At 39.9% G+C, this 22,774-nt stretch overlaps 1 protein-coding gene across 1 annotated transcript in view; it reads left to right on the top strand.

The window, feature by feature from the left end:
- Positions 1-22,774, top strand: part of DTNBP1 (dystrobrevin binding protein 1) — a 178,469-nt gene that overhangs the window by 33,255 nt on the left and 122,440 nt on the right. Inside the window, exon 6 of the mRNA XM_063451702.1 lies at positions 11,700-11,832. Coding sequence (XP_063307772.1) covers positions 11,700-11,832 — 133 coding nt within the window. The remainder of the gene's footprint in view (positions 1-11,699; positions 11,833-22,774) is intronic.

The following is a 22,774-nucleotide window of genomic DNA, read 5'->3' on the forward strand; positions in this document are numbered from 1 at the left end:
TAGTATGCATTCATGTAGTAATTTAAACATTCAAGCGAAGTAAATGCCCCAAAATGCACCATAGTCCCATAATTTAATTTGCCATTTAAAAAAAAAAAAAAAAAAACTGCACTGGGCAGGTTACACATGCAGGACTGTACTTTTTACAAAAACTTGACAAGGATATGTGAAGGGGGTCATTCTGTTCTCCGTATAGCTAAGCACAATTTAGTGATTTTAAGTACAGTAGCACAAGTAAAGTTTAAAAAAATAAACTGCTAAATTGCAATGTACATGTAGTATATAAAATGCTAAAAGAAAATACCATCAACAGTCAAAGAAACTTTATGAAGCTCAAAATATACCATATGACATATCCGTGGTACTTTCACAAATGGTATGCATTTATGGGCTAATTTTTATTGTCTAACTGCTACCATACCCCAGGCTCAATAGGCTCATCTATTAAAATCCTAACTGTAAACACTGATAGTCAGGTCTCTTATCTGGCACTGTAACTTTGCAAGATGGTGACAAACGCATACATTGGGGGTATTCTATTATTCAGAAGAGTTTGCTGAACGTGATTTGAGACTTTTTATCAGTGGCACTGAAAATTGTCCAGTTAAATTGTAGTGTTTATGTAAAAAAAAAAAACTTTTACATAAACTGGTGAAAAAAATAGCAGCACACTAAGGCAAAATATACAACATATGATATATTCTGGAATGTCTGTTTAAAGGCACATAAAGGTCTACAATCTATGAAAATAGTCAAACTGCCATAACTCCGCAAAATAAGATCTAAGCCCATCAAATTTATCTAATTAAAATTCTAATTGTAAAATCTGAAATAGTCCGGTCTCTTTTATAAGGCACTGTAGCTTCACAGGTTAGTGGCAAAGGCATACATTGGTGTTATTGCTATACTTTAAAAGATGTAGCTGAACGAAATAGTGTTTGCATATGTCCGCTTTATGGAAAAACTCCTTAAAAATAACCTTGTCTACTTATGTAAATATATACTTTTGTGTGGCATAAACATACCAAATTCTAATATCGCTCCACATTGAATTTTTTTTTTTTTGTGACCTGTTACTACTGAATATAAATATTTGGTATACTATGTACTCCTTCCTGTAAATCAGGACAAATACTTTTATTTGCATTTGTTTTGAATTTTTTTCTTAAGCTGCACTAATTGTACACACATTATTATTACCAAAACGATATTGCCAAACCAATTTTTAAAATATATATGTAGACCTAAAATTAAAACCTCTATTGTCTTAATGGTATATTATGTTATCATTATTATGTTATTATTTATATAGCACCAACAAATTCTGCAGCGTTTTACAGTGGGTGGATGAACAAACGAAGTTGTAACCAGACAAGTTGGAGACACAGAAACAGAGGGGTTGAGGGCCTTGGTCAATGAGCTTACCTGCTAGAGAGAGGGGTAAAGTGACACAAAAGGCAAGGATAGTATTAGACTAATGACAGTTGCAAGAGATGAATCAATCGGGAGCCATTAACAGTTTAATTGAGCTTTTATGAAGAAGTGGGTTTTTAATGATTTTTTTGTGGAGTGGAGACTGGGTGAGCATCTAACGGAGGAGGGAAGTGAGTTGCACAGGAACGGTGCAGCCCTCGACAAGTCTTGAAGGCGAGCATCAGAGGTGGAAGTACGGACAGAAGATAGACGTAAGTCTTCAGCAGAGTAAATGCCTAGACTGGGTATACTTATATTAGGGTTAATTACTGTTTTAGGTAGGATAGATAGGTGGGAGCAGCATTATGTAGATATTTAAAAGCAAGAAACAGAATTTTAAATTGAGCCCTATATTTTACAGGAAGCCAATGTAGGGACTGGCAGAAGGGTGAGGCGTGGGAGGTTCGGGCAGACAGGAAGATAAGCCTCGCCGCTGCGTTCATTATGGCCTGTAATGGCGCAAGTTGGGAGCACGTAAGACCACTGAGAAGCGGATTACAGTAGTCAAGGCGAGAAAGGACAGTGGAATGGACCAACACCTTAGTCGCATCTGGCGTTAAGTAGGGTCAGAAGCGCGCAATGTTTTTGAGATGGAAGCGGCAGGATTTGGCGATGGACTGAACATGAGGCGTGAAGGAGAGGTCAGAGTCAAAGAGAGCACCTAGGCAGTGAGCCTGCGTGGTGGGACTGATGGTAGCACTGTTGATTTGGAGGGAGACAAAGGAGTAGCAACACTTGAGGGAGGAAAGACCCCAGAATTTTAGTTTTGGTCAAGTTGAGTTTAAGGAAGTGGGCAGCCATCCAGTTAGAAATAGCAGAGAGGCAGTCAAAGACACTAGTCTAGAGGGACTGGGAGAGAGATCAGGAGAAGAGTATATAATATGTGATGGTGCAATAATGCGAGAGATTGAAAATACTGGTGAACTCACACATTGCAAAAATGCTAAAATTGCTTTGCTCTTTAAGAGAGAACCAAACAAAGCGTGGTCCTTAAGGGGTTAATGTTTTTTTGTTTTAATGCATTGTTATAATATATTAAAATTGGTTAGAGGAAGGTTCAGCTTTAGCTAGTAGTTTCCTTTCTTTTGTTGGGTAGTCAAAGTGAGGCTTGTTTTCTGTGTAAGGGTATTTTTACTTTTTTCCCCCAGTGTATAATGTTTTGTGTTTTTAATTAAAGAATTTTACACAAAACTCAATAAGAACAACAGTGGTGGTCACTCTGTTTATAATCTAAATAACTATTTCAGTAATTATATGTTCCAAACCACTTAGCAGTTTTCTAGATATTTTAAAGAAATTATGGGAGAATGTATTTAGCTGCCACTTAGCCCACTGCCAGTAATGAGAGTGCTTTTGGTGCTTACACTGATCTCTTTAAAAAAAAAAAAAAAATGTTCGACCCATTTCCTAGTAATCTCTTAAAAAGGTTTGGTCATTTTAATTATATTCCTTATCCTAAATTTCAAAGATTATAAAAAATGCCAATCAGTCCAGTGCATGCAGGCAAATATTGTGTTGAAAAAATTGGTGACATCAGTGTATGTTTATTTGTTTGTTTAATTTTTTTTTAAAACCTCTTCTGTACTGAAATAATTTAAAAAGATTAATAGACCACTATTAGTTTTCATGATATTTTTTTACTTTACATATTTACTCATAGGAACATTTTTTACGTTGTTAAAAATTGAGAGAAGGTGGACCATAGCTAAAGCGGCACTGTAATGCCGAACTTCCCTTTCTCCTATTGTTTCCTCTTCTTTCTTTCTCAGAATCTATTCTTTTTCTTCCTTATTGATCTAGTTTTCTTTTAGACATAAGACAAAGTAGGAATTAATTTGTCTTATGTATTTTTCCTGTGCTTGACCTTTGTTGACCAAAGGAAGAGCCTCAGTCCACTCCATTTCATGTGGTCAAAGAAATTTCCACACAATACTCTCCCTTCACAGGCTGCTCACTGTTTAGTAGACATGCACCTACTCGCGGCATAGCGAGTAGGGGCATTAGGAAGATTTAAACCTCCCTTATGCTAATATGGGGGTTATATTGACCCCCATAGAGTGATGGGGGCTTCTATTTTTACATATTACAAGGAGGGAGCCTCAAGCCGGTTGCTCCCTCCTTGTAATAAACTAAATGAACAAAGACCGAGTTGAAATTCAGTTTTCGTTCATTCTTTGAAATATTTATTCATTAGTCTTTCTGCCAAAACGAATACCCGTAATTCGGACAATAGTGAATGCTCAAGTGTTTAACTGGACATGCATGGGAATTTCACAGTGTTGTCTAGTGTGGGCAGATGATGTGACCCACAGGGCGGTGCCTAGGTCTGGGCAAGAAATGAACAGGTAAATGGGGGACCAGGATGCAATTAGGTGTGACTAGGGGGGACAATGAAATATAGTGAAGTCTGGAAGGGAGGGTTTTTTTTTTTTAAATAAAAAAAACAACAACAAAAAGCGATAACTGATGCATCCATGAAAGTGCAGCTTTAAGCCACTCAATTTAAAAAAAATAATAATAATAAAAAAAATAAAAATAATTTAAATTGCTTGTTGGTTTGGGAGTGTGGCCTTAAGGCATGCCTCCAAGTCCTCTGATGCTGAGAGCTGGGACTGTAACTTCCCTGCTCGTATAGCATGCTAACGTAACAGTAACAGTATGGTGCTCCTGCACGCCACCAACTAGATTCTCCTTGCCTGAAAGCACTTATGACACCGGTGAGCTGATCTAATTTCAGGAATATTAAGCAGTGTAGCATTTACGATTTCTCATAGAGAATCATTGAAAACAATGATTCCCAATGGCGCATGTGCCTAAGGTCCGCATTGCTTCTCTACTCAAAGAAAATAATGACACACAAGGGGCCCGGAAGCAGACATCAAATGTAGTAGATGTTTCTAAAATAAAAATACAATCCATTACAGACATGGCAGTAACATTTATTATTAATTCAAGGCGAAAATATAATTTAAATAGAACACATTACACTGGAGTACGGTGTTCTTTTAAATGGCAGTTAAATTGTATTTTTAGTTACTTTGCGATTGTGGTCTTAAAACATAATTTTAATCTGTATAAAATATATTGGAAAGTACAGTGGGTTGTCCTTAAGTGTGCATCTTAAATGTAATGTACCATGAACACAGACTGATTTCTAAACACATTTATTGGAGTTTAGAAACGTATTACAGTGAAATAGTATTGCTCTGGAACCTGTTTTATACTTTGTGACACTCTCATTATGGAGCTCCAGGAAGAGGGGTGCATTGGGATCGAAAAGAGGGATAGAGTGATTTGATTTTGTAACCAGCGCTGCAATGCAGAATCTGGTTTTATTGAACATTTGTCAGCTATGTAATTTGATTTGTGCTATATGCTTTTTCACTCGTGTGCGCCTTTAGAAGCAAAACAGCTTTTATATATATATATATCGACTGGATAGCACAGTGGTAATGTGGGAGCTATGGATGAACAAGAGACCATCGTCTACCCTAAGATGGCTCCCAAAGATGAACTGCTAAGTGAATGCCTGAGACTTCAACAGATGGAGGATGCAGAGAAAAAGGAGGTTCCTTGGCAAGACAAACCTCTCCATGGGGTGTACCACCGGCAGATAGTGGATGTGGCTCACATGACAAAATCCTATCAGTGGTTGGAAAAGGCAGCACTGAAAGACATCACTGAGACACTAATCCTAGCAGCACAGGAACAGGCACACAGCACCAGAACAATATAAGCTGGAGTCTGCCACACCAGGCACCACCCAAGGTGCAGACTGTGCAAAGAGGCCTCTGAGACAGTACAGCACCTAGTAGCCAGATGCAAGATGTTAGCAGGACCAGCACACACAGAGAGACACAACCAAGTTGCTGGGATTGTGTACCAAAACATCTGCACAGAATATGGATTGGACCTCCATATGGGAGATACCACAAAGGGTAGTCGAGAATGACAGGACGAAGATCCTGTGGGACTTCAAGGTCCAGAAAGACAAGCAAGTGCTGGCCAACCAACCCGACATCGTGGTGGTAGACAAGGAACGAAAGACTGCAGTGGTGGTGGATGTGGCAACACCCAGTGACTATAACATCAGGAAGAAGGAACATGAGCAGGTGGAGAAATACCAAAGACTCAAAGAAGAACTAGAAAGGATGTGGAAAGTTAAGGCAGTAGTAGTCCCAGTTGTGATAGGAGCACTCGGGGCTGTGACACCCAAGTTGGGGGAGTGGCTTCAACAGATTCCAGGTGGGACAGAATAGTGTAGTTCTAGGAACAGCTAAGATACTGCGCAGAACCCTCAAACTCCCAGGACTCTGGTAGAGGACCAGAGAATGAGGAATAAACATACCACCCAGGAGGGGTAAGAAATTTGACCTGATTAAATTAGACTGTTGGGTATGTTGACTTGTATTTAGTTTAATAACTCATGGCTTAAGTGGATTAGTAAATAACATCACAAGGACAGTAATGAATTATGTTGCAAGCACTGATCATTCTTGATCAGATCCTTAATGCCTACACAGCAGTGATGTGTTGTTTTTTGTTTTGTTTTTAAGTTTGCAGTATATTTATTTTACATTTAAGAGAAGATCCGGTGACTGGTGAATATTCCATTTGAGTAAATGGCATTGTAGAATATACAATTCTTAACATATAATTTATGCAATTAACAGCATCTCCAAAAGTGCGCTAAAAATTGAGTATTAGAGCACATTAATTGGGATTAACCAGCTGGCATAGGGATTTCAGGGACTCCATTTATAGAATGATCAAGGCGTTTTTACGAGATTCCAAAATAGATTAACGTATTGGGTTACTCCAACCACTTCTGTTTTTTAAAATAGTCATGGTGGTAGGCGTCTGGTTTGTGGCGTTTCAGCTTTAAACGCCGCACTTTCAGAGTTATTTTAATTGTGGGTCTAGTTGCAAAAGTACATATTTGTAGAATTTAGACTATCCATATTATTAAACTAAGAGCATTTTAAAACTTTTCATGTAACCATTGAACCACTATCCTCTGCCAAATCTGTTTGTTATATTTAATTCACTTTTTCTTTTTTCCACAATTTGTACATTCTCATGGAGAATTTCACCGACTACAGCAATACTGCAATGTAGACCAGGTTTTTCAAAAGTTATAGGCTCATATTTAAGACATGCTAGTTTCTAACTTTCTGTTTTCACCAATTGATTTGTTGGGCTCTTTTAGAATCCCCCAACTCCACACTTATGGTGACCTACAATATGGAAACTAAGAAATTAAAGGGAAACTCCAGTGCCAGAAAAACAATCCGTTTTTCTGGCACTGGAGGGTCCCTCTCCCTCCCACCCACCAATCCCCGGTGACTGAAGGGGTGAAAACCCCTTCAGTGACTTACCTGGGACAGCGGCGATGTCCCTCGCCGCTGTCTCCGCCTCCGCGACGCTCCTCCTAATGATTACGTCGGCCGGTGGGCGAGACTAATCTCGTTCACCGGCCGAGGAGACCTAATGCGCATGCGCGGAAATTCCGCGCATGCGCATTACGTCTCCCCATAGGAAAGCATTGAAAAATCATTTCAATGCTTTCCTATGGAGTTTTGAGCGACGCTGGAGGTCCTCACACAGCGTGAGGACGTCCAGCGACGCTCTAGCACAGGAAACCTGTGCTAGAACCCAGGAAGTGACCTCTAGTGACTGTCTAATAGACAGCCACTAGAGGTGGAGTTAACCCTGCAATGTAAATATTGCAGTTTATGAAAAACTGCAATAATTACACTTGCAGGGTTAAGGGTAGTGGGAGTTGGCACCCAGACCACTCCAATGAGCAGAAGTGGTCTGGGTGCCTGGAGTGTCCCTTTAAGACAACTTAGGCTATTTAATATGGGGCATTTGAGACGTTTCACTTTGCCATTTCATCACACATTTCTGCTGAATTTAGTGTTAATTTCTATTCACATATGAACTTTAATAGTAAATTTCACAGGCCCTGTGCTTCTTGAGTGTCCACATATATGTATTCGGCTGCGTGTCTCTAATACAGCAATACCCCCACATGCATAGTTATTTTTTTATAGGAACCTATTGGATATAATTGTTGAAATGTCTTAATTTTGACATGTGATCACATTGCATTAGCTGTCCGCTTAAAGCCACTTACTGTGACTGGCTCCCATGGTTATCACATAGCCTAGGAGTCAATCTGTCACTGTTACTTGCTGTCTCACTAGTGAGGCAGCCAACAATAGCCTGCTACAGGAACATCTTGTGCATACTGGGTACAGAGACTGCCTGCAGCATGTGATAATTTGAACTGCTTTTTTGGATAAAATTTCTCGTCTCATAATGCCCTCTTGGCCAGTGAATTGTATGATCTGTCCCCACAGACAAGAATAACATGCTCCTGATTGCAGTGTTTTAGTTTGCAGTGTGTAGGAGCGCCTCAAAGCCTGGCATGGACCCAGTTAAGAGGGTAAACATTGCTAAACTGTTTGCCACATTACCGGTAAACCGGGTCAGGGTACTGCTGTCATCATAAGCCCTACAGGGTACTGTAGTGGCCATCGTACTTTAATTAACCATTGTAACTTTTTGCTACTTTTAAAAAAAATGCATTATCTATATAATGCTTAAAATTTTAAAATTTACCTAGACAGGGGGGCGGGGCCCACCTGCCATGCCGGACGGACGCAAAGTGTATGAGCTCCGGGACAAACCCTCATGAAAACTGCTTTTGCTACAGGATACACTCTCTTCGACCACCCTTACTTACCTTGGGGTACTCCTGAACCAGTGGGTGCTCCCAGAGTGTGCTTGTTTTTTTCCCGGATGTCCGCGTTGCTGACAAATGGAGGGGCAAGCTTGGCGGCCTAGTAAGTGTCGTGGAGTGGAAAAGCGGCCGATCCCTGCTCCTGAACCGCGCAGCCGACTGGTGCCCCCCTCCACCCCCCCCCTTTTGGACCGGTGGGGGTTATCCCAGTCTACCCTCTTGGGGGTTCGTGGCATACCTGCTGAACTATATCAAGCGTGTACAGGATGGCGAATGACCTTTACCACTCTGACTTCTGCAGAGATTCCTCTGGGGTAGTGTCCTGATTGGAGTGCAGCGCAGTGAGGGACCCAATTCAAGCAGAGAGATGGAGTCGCTGGGATACCAAGGACTCCCCTAATGCAATTTGGGGCTTACCCGATTATCATGCATTGGCTGCACACCTCTACTCGGGAGGTCTTCTGAGCCTACCTCTGGGATTTCCGTGGAGGGACTGTGCAAGATCCCTGAAGGGCATAGCCAGACGTTAGCGATGGGTCCAGGTTCACCAGCTTCATCTACCGATCTTACTTGTCAAGCAGTTTACCTGTTTTTCCTTTTTCTATTGCCTTGTAGGGCTTCCATTTTTAGCCTGTTTGGGGGCCTTTCGGGGTTCTTACATGCAGATATCTGTTAACTTCTAGAGGTAACCCTATCCACTTACTTCTAGCGCATACTATCGAAGTCCTGCTACAACTACTTCAAACTGCACTATGCTATTCATGATTTTGATCTTTTCTAAAAAAATGTGATTAAGTAAACGTGCACTTGTATCTAATAAGCCAATATTTTGCTATCTTCTATTATTATTATTATTATTATTATTATTATTGCCATTTATATAGCGCCAACAGATTCCGTAGCGCTTTACAATATTTTGAGAGGGGGGGATGTAACAATAAATAAGACAATTACAAGAAAACTTACAGAAATAATAGGTTGAAGAGGACCCTGCTCAAATGAGCTTACAGTCTATAGGAGGTGGGGTATTAGAAACATTAGGATAGGAAATATCAAGTAGGAGTGAAGCAGAGCTGGAGGAGAGAGCAAAGCACTATCCCATAGGAGAGCAAGAGACAGGTATGTAAGGGAGAGATTACTCTGGGAGGCCATACGCTTTCCTGAAGAGATGGGTTTTAAGGCCCTTCTTAAATGATTGAAGACTAGGGGAGAGTCTGATGGCAGTAGGCAAGTTATTCCATAGGAGAGGAGCCGCCCGTGAGAGGTCCTGCAAGCGTGAGTTGGCTGTACGGGTGCGAGCAGCGGTCAGGAGGTGGTCGCGGGCAGAGCGGAGGGTACGAGGAGGGGCATACCTCTGGATCAGTGAAGAGATATAAGAGGGGCTGGAATTGTTCAGTGCTTTAAATGTATGGGTTAGCACTTTGAATTGACTCCTATAGGATACAGGGAGCCAATGTAAGGACTGGCAGAGGGGCGAGGTGTGAGAGGACCGACTGGATAGGAAAATCAGTCTAGCTGCAGCATTCATTACAGACTGTAGCGGGGCAGTACGGCTTTTGGGGAGACCAATCAGGAGAGGGTTACAGTAATCCATGCGGGAAATTACTAGAGCATGGACAAGCTCCTTGGTAGCATCTTGCGTAAGAAAGGGGCGGATGCGGGCTATGTTTTTGAGTTGGAACCTACAGGACTTGGCAACAAACTGGATGTGAGACTCAAAGGTGAGACCAGAGTCAAGTATGACGCCAAGACAGCGCACTTGTAGGGATGGACTTATGTGGATATCACTGACTTGAAGGGAGAGTGAGAGGAGGAAAGACAAGGAGTTCAGTTTTAGAGAGGTTAAGTTTGAGAAAGCGTGACGACATCCAGTCAGAGATGGAAGAGAGGCAAGCAGTGACACGTTGCAGGACGGCCGGGGAGAGGTCCGGTGAGGAGAGGTATATCTGAGTGTCATCAGCGTACAGGTGGTAGTTGAATCCAAAAGAGGCAATAAGTTTTCCAAGAGAGGCAGTATAAAGAGAAAATAGAAGGGGACCAAGGACAGAGCCTTGGGGAACTCCAACCGAGACAGGGCGAGGGGAGGAGGTATCCTTGGAAAAGGAGACACTAAATGAGCGTTGGGAGAGAGAGGAGGAAAACCAAGAGAGGACAGAGTCACAGAGACCGAGTGATTGAAGAGTTTGAAGGAGGAGAGCATGATCAACTGTGTCAAAGGCAGCAGAGAGGTCAAGGAGAATTAATATGGAGTAGTGACCTTTGGATTTAGCGGAGATTAGGTCATTAGTCACTTTGATAAGAGCGGTCTCAGTAGAGTGGAGAGGGCGGAAGCCAGACTGAAGAGGGTCAAGGAGAGAGTTGGAATTAAGGAAGTGAGACACACTGGTAAAGACAAGTCTTTCCAAAAGCTTTGATGAGTAAGGGAGCAGGGATATGGGACGATAGTTAGAGGGGGAGGACGGGTCAAGAGATGGTTTTTTCAGGATAGGTATTACAGTGGCATGTTTAAGGTCAGCAGGAACAGTGCCAGAAGAGAGAGAGCAGTTAAAGATGTGTTTTAGGATAGGCACAAGACAAGGGGAGAGAGATCTGATGAGGTGAGATGGGACAGGATCAAGTGGGCAAGTGGTGGGGCGAGAGGAATGCACATTGTGCACATTGTGTTAACGTGCACAACAAAAATAATTGTAATACAAAAAATTTACCCAGACAAATCCCTTCATTATAGTTAATCAACCTTAATATACTTACAATTGTCAGCAACAGATTGGTCTGATTAGACAGTCTTTTTTTATTTTCTAGCATATTCTGAGAATGCAATTTATATGCTCACATTCCATGTGCCTTTTGTTATAGCACTATTTGTAATGAGCTTCATAAATGTTGATACATAAATTATAATTGGTCTTTTATAATCCCGTTTAAGCAACAGAATTAGAGAAAATTAAAATGAAACCGAAATGTATTTGGAATTCTTTCTAACACTACCAGTCAATCTATACTACTCTTGCTTGAAGCGAGGTTTATTTCATAAGTGACAGTGTTTTACATCATATTACTTTCTTAAAGTGCTTGGATATAGAAAACACATGTTGGCTTTGTACACAATACTTGTCAAATCAATATTCAAAATGTATGCAGTAAAGAGGGAACGTGGAGAACAACCGGTTATAATTTTGATATAGCCAGTCCACACTCAGACATTCATTTTAGGTCCTTCTCGTGAAGAACAAGTGACTGACCAACCAACCAAGTACAGTCCTAACGGGAGGACATGTCTGAAAAATGGAAGTTAGTGGCTTCCCAGCAAAACACTGGTGTAATCCACCAAACCTAGATCTCTATGCGCTAGACAGTTTGTTTTTCTGCTTTTTATTTATTTTAATTTTTTTATAGCACAGTAAAATGTGTTTAATATCTGTAAGCGGTTTTATATGTAGTGTAAATAAACTCTTATGGACGTTTTTTTTCTGTTTAGTTATGCTGGAAAGTAGCTTTGCAGATGTTGAAAGAGGCCTGTCTGAGCTGGAGGAGATGTGCGATCAGTGTGAATTACAGAGGTTTAAGCAAAGGCAGTGTGTGCAGCTGGAAGACTATAAGAAAAAGAAGAGGTTAGTGACTAAAGAAATTGCTGTGCATCATGTGTTTTATTCACATATGGTTCCCTAAGGCTGGATTTACATGTCAAGCATGACATGTACTCTAGGTGCTCTGCCTGTAAAAATACAATTATGAATTGTATTAAATGGAATGATGGTAACATTAAGGGGAACCTACACTTAACTATGACTACTTGTGACTTTTAAAACCAGGTGCACATATTTGTATTCTGAAACCAACTGGGACAAAGCAGCTCCCAGAATGTCATGGTAAATATGCAAATAAACACAGACATCACATTTTCAGATTCCAACCCACTTTGCTGCAGGCTTTCTTTGCAAGAGGGGTTTTCAAACACCACTATTATGCCATTGCACAGGTTATAAACTAAATCACAGTGCACAAACACAGATGTATCACCTTTTTTCTATCTCAAAACAACTTTAACAACATGTATGTATGTATGTATATATGAACATGATAGATAATTGTTTTCTTATTAGACATATGCTCTGTGATTGATTTTCCTAAATGTAATAAGACAGATTCCGGAAATTGAATTAATCTAATATGAGATGATCAGTGTGATTTAAAAGATCAGCTTGAAACTGATGCTTAACAGAGAGCATGAATGCAATGGTCATACAGTTACGTCAGTTTCTGTAATTATCTAGCAACATCAAGTATAGATTTCAAGATAGCCTGTTCGTTGAACTACATAACGTAATCGGTTTTTCTGCTTCATGCTGCCATTTTTACAGATAATGAATTTGGAGTATGGTAAAATAGTGATGCTCTAGGCTATTTTCATTTAATATACACATTCAGCAGGAGTTAGCTGTAAAAACATTCATTTGCACTGCTGACATACATATAAATCTAATGGAATGTAGCTCACTTACTCAGTGTTGGGATTTGTACACTCGGCAGTTAATGATCATGTCAGAAGCTGCAAACACCAGAGAAAACAAACGGTATTTACTGTAATATTTTGCAGCTATTCTTTCCAAATAGTAGATTTTTGATTGTGAATGGCAACAGCACATGGATGGGATTAAGTTGGTTAAAATATGTTCTAGTGCTATTTTGTACGTTTAGTACCAATATTCTAAAGCTACACATGTTGGTAAATGTAGTGTTTCTATCAACATATTATTAGTTTTAAAATGTGTTTAAGATAAGCACAGTTTTTTTTTTTTCTGTTTTTTTCCCCCCACTCCATCGCCACAAGAGATTTTTCTCTAATTAAAATCTGATATCTAAATTTTTCTAGTAGCAAGGAAAGAAAGACCTCAAATATGTTTTATTAAACAGTACTGCTATCACACTGTCATTAACTTCTTGAAGAGCTTATAACCATGGATAACAGTCTTGGCTCATCTGTGTTTTGAGATAGGCATTAAAGGAACATTCCAGGCAGTTAACAACGTTAAGCTTAAATTAAAGCTAATGAGCTCAAATGCATGTGGTTAGTATATTTTCTTTCAATTCTGTGTAGTTTTCCTGCAGTGCTGTTAAATGGTTTGCTGTTTTTTTGGGGGTTTTTTTTTAACCCAGCCTCCTTGGCTGCCCCCTCAGAAATCTCAACATGTTCCTGATTCCCAGTCTCTGAAAGAAACATATACTTTTTTTCAGCCAATGAAAATAGAGGCATGTCTTTTCTACTGTAATGAATGCTCACAGCACAGACTTCACTGCAGAGACAAGGCTAGAGCTAAGCATGGTCTGTTTAATATAGTTGTTGTTACTCTTTAGCCTTCACTTTTGTTTTCTTTAGTTTTTTATTTCATAGCTTTGATGTAGCTTTATTATGTTCTTCTTCCCTTCCTCCTTTCTTTGATTTTCCCCACCTGCTCCTAGCCACCCTATGTGCTCCTCGTCCTCCCTACCTGTGATGCAAGTAATCAATTCCACCTGTAGCCCCTGTCAGCCAACCCTTTCTAACATCACTGTTCACTCCTTCCCCTTCAGCCCCTGTCAGTCAACCTGCACCGGATGTCATGTGGGTATGCTTTTCTGATGTGTATGTTTTACTGACAGAACCCCATGCCAAGCCCCCCCCCCATATATACAAAAACAGAAAGATAGATAGAAATAGAGATATAACACAAAGCTTTATAGGTATGAGTTTGTCAGTCTTTATAGTTTTTTAAAATAAATATGACACTAAATTGATTGCATTTTACAAAGAAGTAGAAGTACAGATCAGGGTGTTGCAGTGGATGTGATTTATTTGGATTTTGCCAAAGTGTTTGATACAGTTCCACACAAAAGATTAGTGTTCAAACTCAAAGAAATCGGTCTAGATGAAAATTCTTGTTCTTGGGTAGAACATTGGCTTAAAAATGGATTACAAAGAGTTGTCATTAATGGTAAATTTTCAAGCTGGATAGAGGTGGCAAGTGGTGTCCCTCAGGGGTCAGTTTTGGGACTACCGGTCGCCATCCTACTGTTCTCCCTGATGTGTTTTCTGACATAGCTATCCCTGCTCTGGATGACCACCTTTCCTTACCCCATGTTTATAAATGATCTTGAAAAAAGCATTGAAAGTCATGTTTCAGTGTTTGCAGATGACACAAAACTCTGTAAAGTAATACAATGTGAGCAAGATATTACTTTGCTGCAGAGGGATTTAGATAGACTGGGGGACTGGGCACGCAGATGAGGTTTAATGCACTTCAGCGTAAAGATTGCACAAGCAACTTGTACCCTTAATGGAAGCGAATTAGGGATAACAACACACGAAAAGGACTTGGGAATTGTTATAGACAACAAACGGAGAGAAAAAAACTGGTCGCAAGAGTATTCTGAGAACGGACAGCAGCTGAAATAGCCTGCCCTTCGGTGGGTCCCCGCTCAGAACTCAAGCTGGTTTTAGCTCATCTTGTGCCATTACAGAGAGAACATATCTGATGCATATCAGACTGGTCCCACCCATACGGGCAGTCCAGATCCGAAATGCCAGCAAGTTCTCTCTGCACGAGAGACACAGCAACCCCAGGCGATCGTTTCAGCCTTGTTAGGCATCATCAGTGAGGCATAGCTGATATCTCTCTAGGCACCGTGAGCAAGGGGTCCACGTCTGGATTACCCTTTAAACTTATGGAGAGAAAAAAACTGGTCGCAAGAGTATTCTGAGAACGGACAGCAGGTGAAATAGCCTGCCCTTCGGTGGGTCCCCGCTCAGAACTCAAGCTGGTTTTAGCTCATCTTGTGCCATTACAGAGAGAACATATCTGAAGCATATCAGACTGGTCCCACCCATACGGGCAGTCCAGATCCGAAATGCCAGCAAGTTAACTTGTGGAGAGAAAAAATGGGTTGCAAGAGAATATTCTCTTGCGACCCATTTTTTCTCTCTTGTTATAGACAACAAACTATGCAACAATTTGCAATGTCAATCAGCAGTGGCTAAGGCCAGTAAGGTATTGTCATGCATGAAAAAGGGCATTCATTCTCAGGATGAGAATATCATTTTGCCTCTTTATAAATCACTGGTAAGAACACATCTTGAATATGTAGATAGTAGGGTTAGGGAGCAACGCCTATGAAGGAATTCCCACACTCAGAGCGATATGGAGGAGGGAAGGAAAAAGACACGGATATAGTGTAGTATGTTGAGATCTTAAGTGATGGTAAATGAAGGGAAAGGAATTGCACTTACAATTTTCTGGAGCCTATACTCTGCTCCAGATATGTACGCCTGGTCAGTACAATCCCCGCCTATGGATATGTATGACGGTATGATCCCCACCAAGGATATCATTCCTCGAATCCTCAGTGGGGGTGTTGGAGAGAGTTGAAGGAATTATATTATTCGATTCTATTATTTTTTTATTTATTTTTATTTTTTTTAATTCTTTATTTTGGTTGTGCACGGAATGAACAAACAGCCGGCGTGTGCCACAACAGCGACATCCGGTAGATTAGGTAAACAATGGTATTACACATTATGGCATCTAATATTCAGGCACATTTTTTATAATATTTAAATGATCTCTAATACAACAGTTAAGGTTCACGTTTGGTTTGGAATATGGTAACATACTGCATATGTCATGGAGACCTGGTTAGAGAAGAGACATATGAGGAAAGCATGGTTTGTGCATGAGAATGTACACAGATTATTAAGTGTTAATAAAATAAGCTGAACAGGATAATAGTACTCATTACGAATGTAGTGAGTTGCATGCTGTAGTCTAAAAGTGTGTAACATAATGATTATTAGGCTATGCTCGTCTGTGCGGTAATAAGGACATGTAAATTAACAGAAACTGCACAGGTAGTTTACAGTGAGTATGCATAAGTGGATCTTGCCTGTGGTTGTTTGAATAAGAAAGGCAGAAGTACACATTAATTACGCACTGGTTGTGGAGGTAGGGTGAAATAAAATGCATAAAAACAGAAAAGCATGTAAATATAAGCTTGGAATAACCACTGGGTGGGAATCATGTATATTTTAACGTTGGGTTAGCAGTAAGCCGTACCGCAGTGCAGTTCCCTTCTCGGGGGATCCGTCGGCGAGCATGTCGCTTTGCTGTGTGCCTTTCGGGCCGAGTAGCTGTCGCTTCGTCCTTCTTCCCATGCGTGGTAAGTATGTTGAGCCGTGAGATCTTTTTTCCATGCCTGTGCTTCCAAATTTTCTCGAAGTTGCAGGGTTTGGTGCTTGGCGGCCATCTTGGGCCCGACATGCGGTCTGCAGTACGGGCGGGAGATGTCAGGGTGCAGGCTTGTTTGGGTCTCGAGGGTGTAGACCGGGATCACCCCCCCGGTCCAGAGGGGGGGGAACGGGGCCGGCATCCCCACGGGGCCGGCATCCCCACGGGGCCGGCATCCCCACGGGGCCGGCATCCCCACGGGGCCGGCATCCCCATGGGGCCGGCATCCCCACGGGTCCGACTCTAAGCCTGGAACAGTAGGTGGCAGGGCAGCGGCCGTCCACCCCGCTCGCCTCCGTAGTAGGCCTTAAGAGAGTCGGGCAGGATTCCTCCTCCAGGGGACTGTAGCCTGTTGGGCCAGCCTCACCCTGGATCCCAGGGCTCTCTGCCCGTCCAGGGCCACCGCTGCCGGACGGTTTTGCGCCAAATTTTGTGGAAAAATCGCTGTTTCTCATATTATGCTGCAGGAGCTGGTCTCGCATGCGACCAGCCAGCTCGGCGGTCCGGCCCCGCCCCCGATTCTATTTTTTTTTTTTTTTTTTTTTCAAATAATATAATTCCTTCCACTCTCTCAAACACCCCCACTGAAGGACTCAAGGAGTGATATCCTTGGTGGGGATCATGCCACCTATGCCTACATATATTGAGCAATATCCTATTTGCTCTTCACTTGTGAGTATACCTCAATTTTTTATCATTTTATTTTGTATTATCCAGAGAGCACAATTTTGTGTTTTTACCCTTTTTGTATATATCACCAACTATTTGAATACCGGCAGATAATTGAGCTGTGTGTATTGTAAGAACTCAATTATCTAGCCTGGCCCAGAGGAGGAGTTATGTGTTGCATAAATTGTGAGTTCTGTGTGCCAGTAAATCAGTCTTGTTCCAGCATTAAGCTTTGGCTCATGTGTGGATTATTTGGCGATCCCAGGGATATTTCTACTCGTGGAATATTGGGTGATTTTCTTTTATGGGAAGAAGGGGAATACTTGACGGAGTAACGGATTGTACCGTCACAACCCCCTTTTGAGGACATCCAAGGACCATCTACATATCCATAGGCGGGGATTGTACCGTCCAGGCGCACATATCTAGAGCTGAGTATAGGCTCCAGAAAATTTTAAGTGCAATTCCTTTCCCTTCATTTACCATCACTTAAGATCTTAACATACTACACTATATTCGTGTCTTTTTCCTTCCCTCCTCCATATCGCTCTGAGCGTGGGAATTCCTTCATAGGCGCTGCTCCCTGAGCCTACTATCTACATCCATCGTACCACCAGAAAAGACGAGACTCCCAAAAAGAAGAGGTTTTTGGGAAGTTTCAGCAGCCACATACTACAATTGCAAGTAGTGATATTCCACCTACCCCTCTATACATCTTGAATATGCTGTGCAATTTTGGGCAACTGTTCTAAAGAAGGATATTATGGCGCTAGAAAAAGTGCAGAGGCGGGCTACAAAATTAATAAAAAGGAATGGAACATGTTTGCTATGAAGAAAGGTTAACAAATGTAAACCTCTTTAGTTTAGAAAAAGTCGCCTCAGAAAGGATAAAACATTATACAAATATATCCGGAGACAATACAAACCATTGTGTGGAAATCTATTCACAAACCGGACTTTACATAGGATACAAGGTCATGCGTTTAGACTGGAAGAAAGATTTCGTCTAAGGCAAAGAAAAGGGTTTTTATTGGACTTCTCTGCCTGAAGAAGTGGTTTTATAAGAGTTCGTACAGATGTTCAAACGGCAACTAGATGCATACTTGCAAGAACAGAAATATTCAAGGATATAAGTTTTCAATGTAGAGTAATAGCTTCTTGATCCAAGGATTAATCTGACTGCCACTCTGGGGTCATTAAGGATTCCCCCCCCCCCCCTAGTTTGTTGCAAAATTGGAAGTGCTTCAAACAGGGTTTTTTTGTTGTTGGTTTTTTTGCCTTATTTTGGATCATCAGCAAAAAAATGTGAGGAAGGTTGAACTTGATGGACGCAAGTTTTCTTTTCAGCTATGTAACTATATAATACCTAATGTTATCATAGAAACATAGAATGTGACGGCAGACAAGAACCATTCGGCCCATCTAGTCTGCCCAATTTTCTAAATACTTTCATTAGTCCCTGGCCTTATCTTATAGCTAGGATAGCCTTATGCCTATCCCACGCATGCTTAAACTCCTTTACTGTGTTTACATCTACCACTTCAGCTGGAAGGCTATTCCATGCATCAACTACCCTCTCAGTAAAGTAATACTTTGTGATATTATTTTTAAACCTTTGTCCCTCTAATTTAAGACTGTCCTCTTGTTGTGGTAGTTTTTCTTCTTTTAAATATAGTCTCCTCCTTTACTGTGTTGATTCCCTTTATGTATTTAACCCCTTAAGACCGCAGCCAAATGTACAAGTTGTGAACGAGACAAAATGTAAACAAAACCTGGCATTTGCGCTATATGTCTGTCCAACCGTAATTCACCTCTTTCATATTATATGCACCCCCCCATATTATATATAATTTTATTCAGGGGAAACAGGGCTTTCATTTAATATCAAATATTTAGCTATGAAACATAAATTTAATGTGAAAAAAAATGGGAGAAAATAAGATTTTTTTTATTTTTTTAGTTCTACATGACATTTTAACTGTCAATGTCCTAATACTGTTTGCTTTTACTGCAATAAAATACACATATTTGTATTCAGCAAAGTCTCACGTGTAAAACGGTACCCCCTATGTACAGGTTTTATGGTGTTTTGGGAAGTTACAGGGTCAAATATAGCGTGTTACATTTGAAATTGAAATTCGCCAGATTGGTTACGTTGCCTTTGAGACTGTATAGTAGCCCAGAAAATAAATTTACACCCATAATGGCATACCATTTGCAATAGTAGACGACCCAAGGTATTGCAAATGGGGTATGTCCGTCCAGTCTTTTTTAGTAGCCATTTGGTCACAAACACTGGCCAAAGTTAGCGTTAGTATTTGTTTGTGTGTGAAAAATGCAAAAAACGGCAATTTTGGCCAGTGTTTGTGACTTAGTGGCTACTAAAAAAGAATGGACATACCCCATTTTCAATACCTTGGGTTGTCTACTATTGCAAATAGTATGCCATCATAGGGGTAATTTTCATTCTTGGGCTACCATAGGGTCATAAAGGCAACGTAAGCAATCTGGCGAATTTTAATGTGAAAAAAATGAAACACAAGCCTTATATTTGACGCTGTAACTTTTGAAAACACCATAAAACCTGTACATGAGGGGTACTGTTGTACTCGGGAGACTTCGCTGAACACAAATAAAAAGTATTGCAGCAATAATATCGTCCGTGTAAGTGCTGTTTGTGCGTGAAAAATGCAAAAAACTTCACTTTTACTGGCGATATCATCATTGTAATACATTTTACTGTTTTGAAACACTAATATTTGTGTTCAGCGAAGTCTCCCGAGTATAACAGTACCCCCCATGTACAGGTTTTATGGTGTCTTGGAAAGTTATAGAGTTAAATATAGTGCTAGCAAATTAAATTCCCTATACTTTCGGCATGGGTTGTCAGGCACATCCCGCTAATTGTAATTAATTAGGATACCTAATTATGTAAAAATATTACATAAATATATGTGTAGAATTAATATATGTGTATATATATACACATATGTGTATATATACGTATATATATATATATATATATTTTTTTTTTTTTATATATTTTTATTTATATATAGGTATATATATATATATATATAGTGATATATACGTATATATTTATGTATATAGATATATATATTATTTCGTTCTAAGTGTATTTTGATATAAATATATATATATTAATATCACAATACAGTTAGAACGAAATAAAACACATCTATATATTTTTTAATATTTTATTTTTAATTATTTTTAATTTTTTTTTTTTTACGTATTTACATATTTTTTTTATATTTATAAATATATATAACAATAATTATATATATATTTAATCAGTATGTCTACGTGTAATTTGATAATATATATATATATATATATATATATATATATGTATATATATATATATATGTATATATATATATATATATATATATATATATATATATATATATATATATATATAATGATATATATATATATTAATATTAAAATACACCTAGACTGTGTGTGTGTGTGTGTGTGTGTGTGTGTGTGTGTGTGTGTATATATATATATATATATTTATATATACTTAGATCATATATATATCATATATATATATATGTATGATCTAAGTATATATATATATATATATATATTTTTTTTTTTTACACTTTTAACTTTATTTGATTTTATTTTCAGCCAGCAGGGGGACCAACTGTCATTACAGTTAGTCCCCCTGCTGGCATTGCTGCAGCCAGCTATCCCGGCCATGTGATTGTGAGGTCCTCGCAAGGACGTCACTCTCACATGACCGGGGGGGACCGGAGGAGGAAGATCTGCCGCGGGGGGGGGCTCCCTGGGAGTCCCCCCAACCGCGATCGCCGGCGACCGGGTAAGTGAATAAAAACCGGAGGGCGTACATTTACGTCCTGCGGCGTTTATAGCCGCTTTTAAAAGGACGTAAATGTACGCCCTCCGGACTTAAAGGGTTAAATGTTTCAATCATATCCCCCCTGTCTCGTCTTTCCTCCAAGCTATACATGTTAAGATCCTTTAACCTTTCTTGGTACGTTTTATCCTGCAATCCATGAACCAGTTTAGTAGCCCTTCTCTGAACTCTCTCTAAGGTATCAATATCCTTCTTAAGATACGGTCTCCAGTACTGCGTACAATACTCCAAGTGAGGTCTCACCAGTGTTCTGTACAATGGCATGAGCACTTCCCTCTTTCTACTGCTAATACCTCTCCCTATACAACCAAGCATTCTGCTAGCATTTCCTGCTGCTCTATTACTTTGTCTGCCAAGTCATCAGAAATAATCACCCCTAAATCCCTTTCCTCAGATGTTGAGGTTAGGACTCTATCAAATATTCTGTACTCTACCCTTGGGTTTTTACGTCCAAGATGCATTATCTTGCACTTATCCACATTAAATGTCAGTTGCCACAACTCTGAACATTTTTCTAGTTTACCTAAATCATTAGCCATTTGGCTTAGGAAATGTGTGTGTTGTAGTAGTAAGTTCTAGTGTCTGAATGTTGTATTTGTAGTGTAACTTAGATTGAGTACTTCTTGGGCTTGGCATTGTGGTCATCACAAAGCTTTGGCACGCTCACATAGGAGTGCCATTACTGAGGAATCACTGAAGCATGGCCATTGGTGGATAATCCTGCTGAAATACATAAAGCAGGGAATAAGCAAAGGGGGAAATGACATGCAATCAGAGGAGTAGAAGAAAATCTGGTCAAAGTAAAAATTAAAAAAGGAACTGCTAAAGCTTAATTTTACACTATTTAATTAAACACTATTTTGCTGGTGAGGGGAGGGGGAGAAAAGCATATGCATTTTTTTTTTTTTACCTATAAAGTTCCTTTAAGATCCCAGGCAGTGCAGAATTTCATAATAAATAAATCTTCCAACGAATACATCGGCCTCCACATTTCTGAGTCATTTTGCTAAATTACATTCTGAATGTACCCTTCATTTGCATGTTGCCATGTTAGCATCTGTACCCAGCTTGTATGCCGTGTGAATGTGTGATGCCAAGATAATAATACGTGTATGCAGAGTTTAGCTAAAGTCTGCAGAACCGCAAAATACTCAACCGCCACGTGGCTCTGGATTAAGTTTACTGTTAAACAAAATACTCTGCAATAAAACATTTCAAAATACCACGGTTGCACAGTCTTCATTTCAGATAATCTAGGGATGATACATACTTAAATATCACCCGTGGACAATGAGTACCACTCCCTTAATGAGTACCTTCACTACTGCAAATCCAAGTATAGACACATTCACAAAATGGTGCATCCCACACACTCATTCTGTCCCAGGCCTATAAAAGATATGATTGGGAAGCGTTTAAATCATGGTAAATTTAGACCCTCTTTGTCTGTTTTAAACATAGAACACTTGTGCTTTGTGGACAGGATTAGAATAGTTACAATGAATCTCAAGAGAAGCAGGATATGAGCTAATTCCCCTTTACAAACCTCTTTGACAAAAAGCTTTTCTTTTCCTTCTCTTTCTTCACTCCCATCATTTTATCCACCTGACCATATTTAAAGCTACATATCCCCTCTACACTTGTGTTTTTGTTTCTATAGTCATACCCATTTTAATAATTCTAAGATCGGCATTCTGTAAGGGGGGGGGGGGG

The sequence above is a fragment of the Pelobates fuscus genome, chromosome 4 (assembly GCF_036172605.1).
Source record: "Pelobates fuscus isolate aPelFus1 chromosome 4, aPelFus1.pri, whole genome shotgun sequence".
Lineage (NCBI taxonomy): Eukaryota > Metazoa > Chordata > Amphibia > Anura > Pelobatidae > Pelobates > Pelobates fuscus.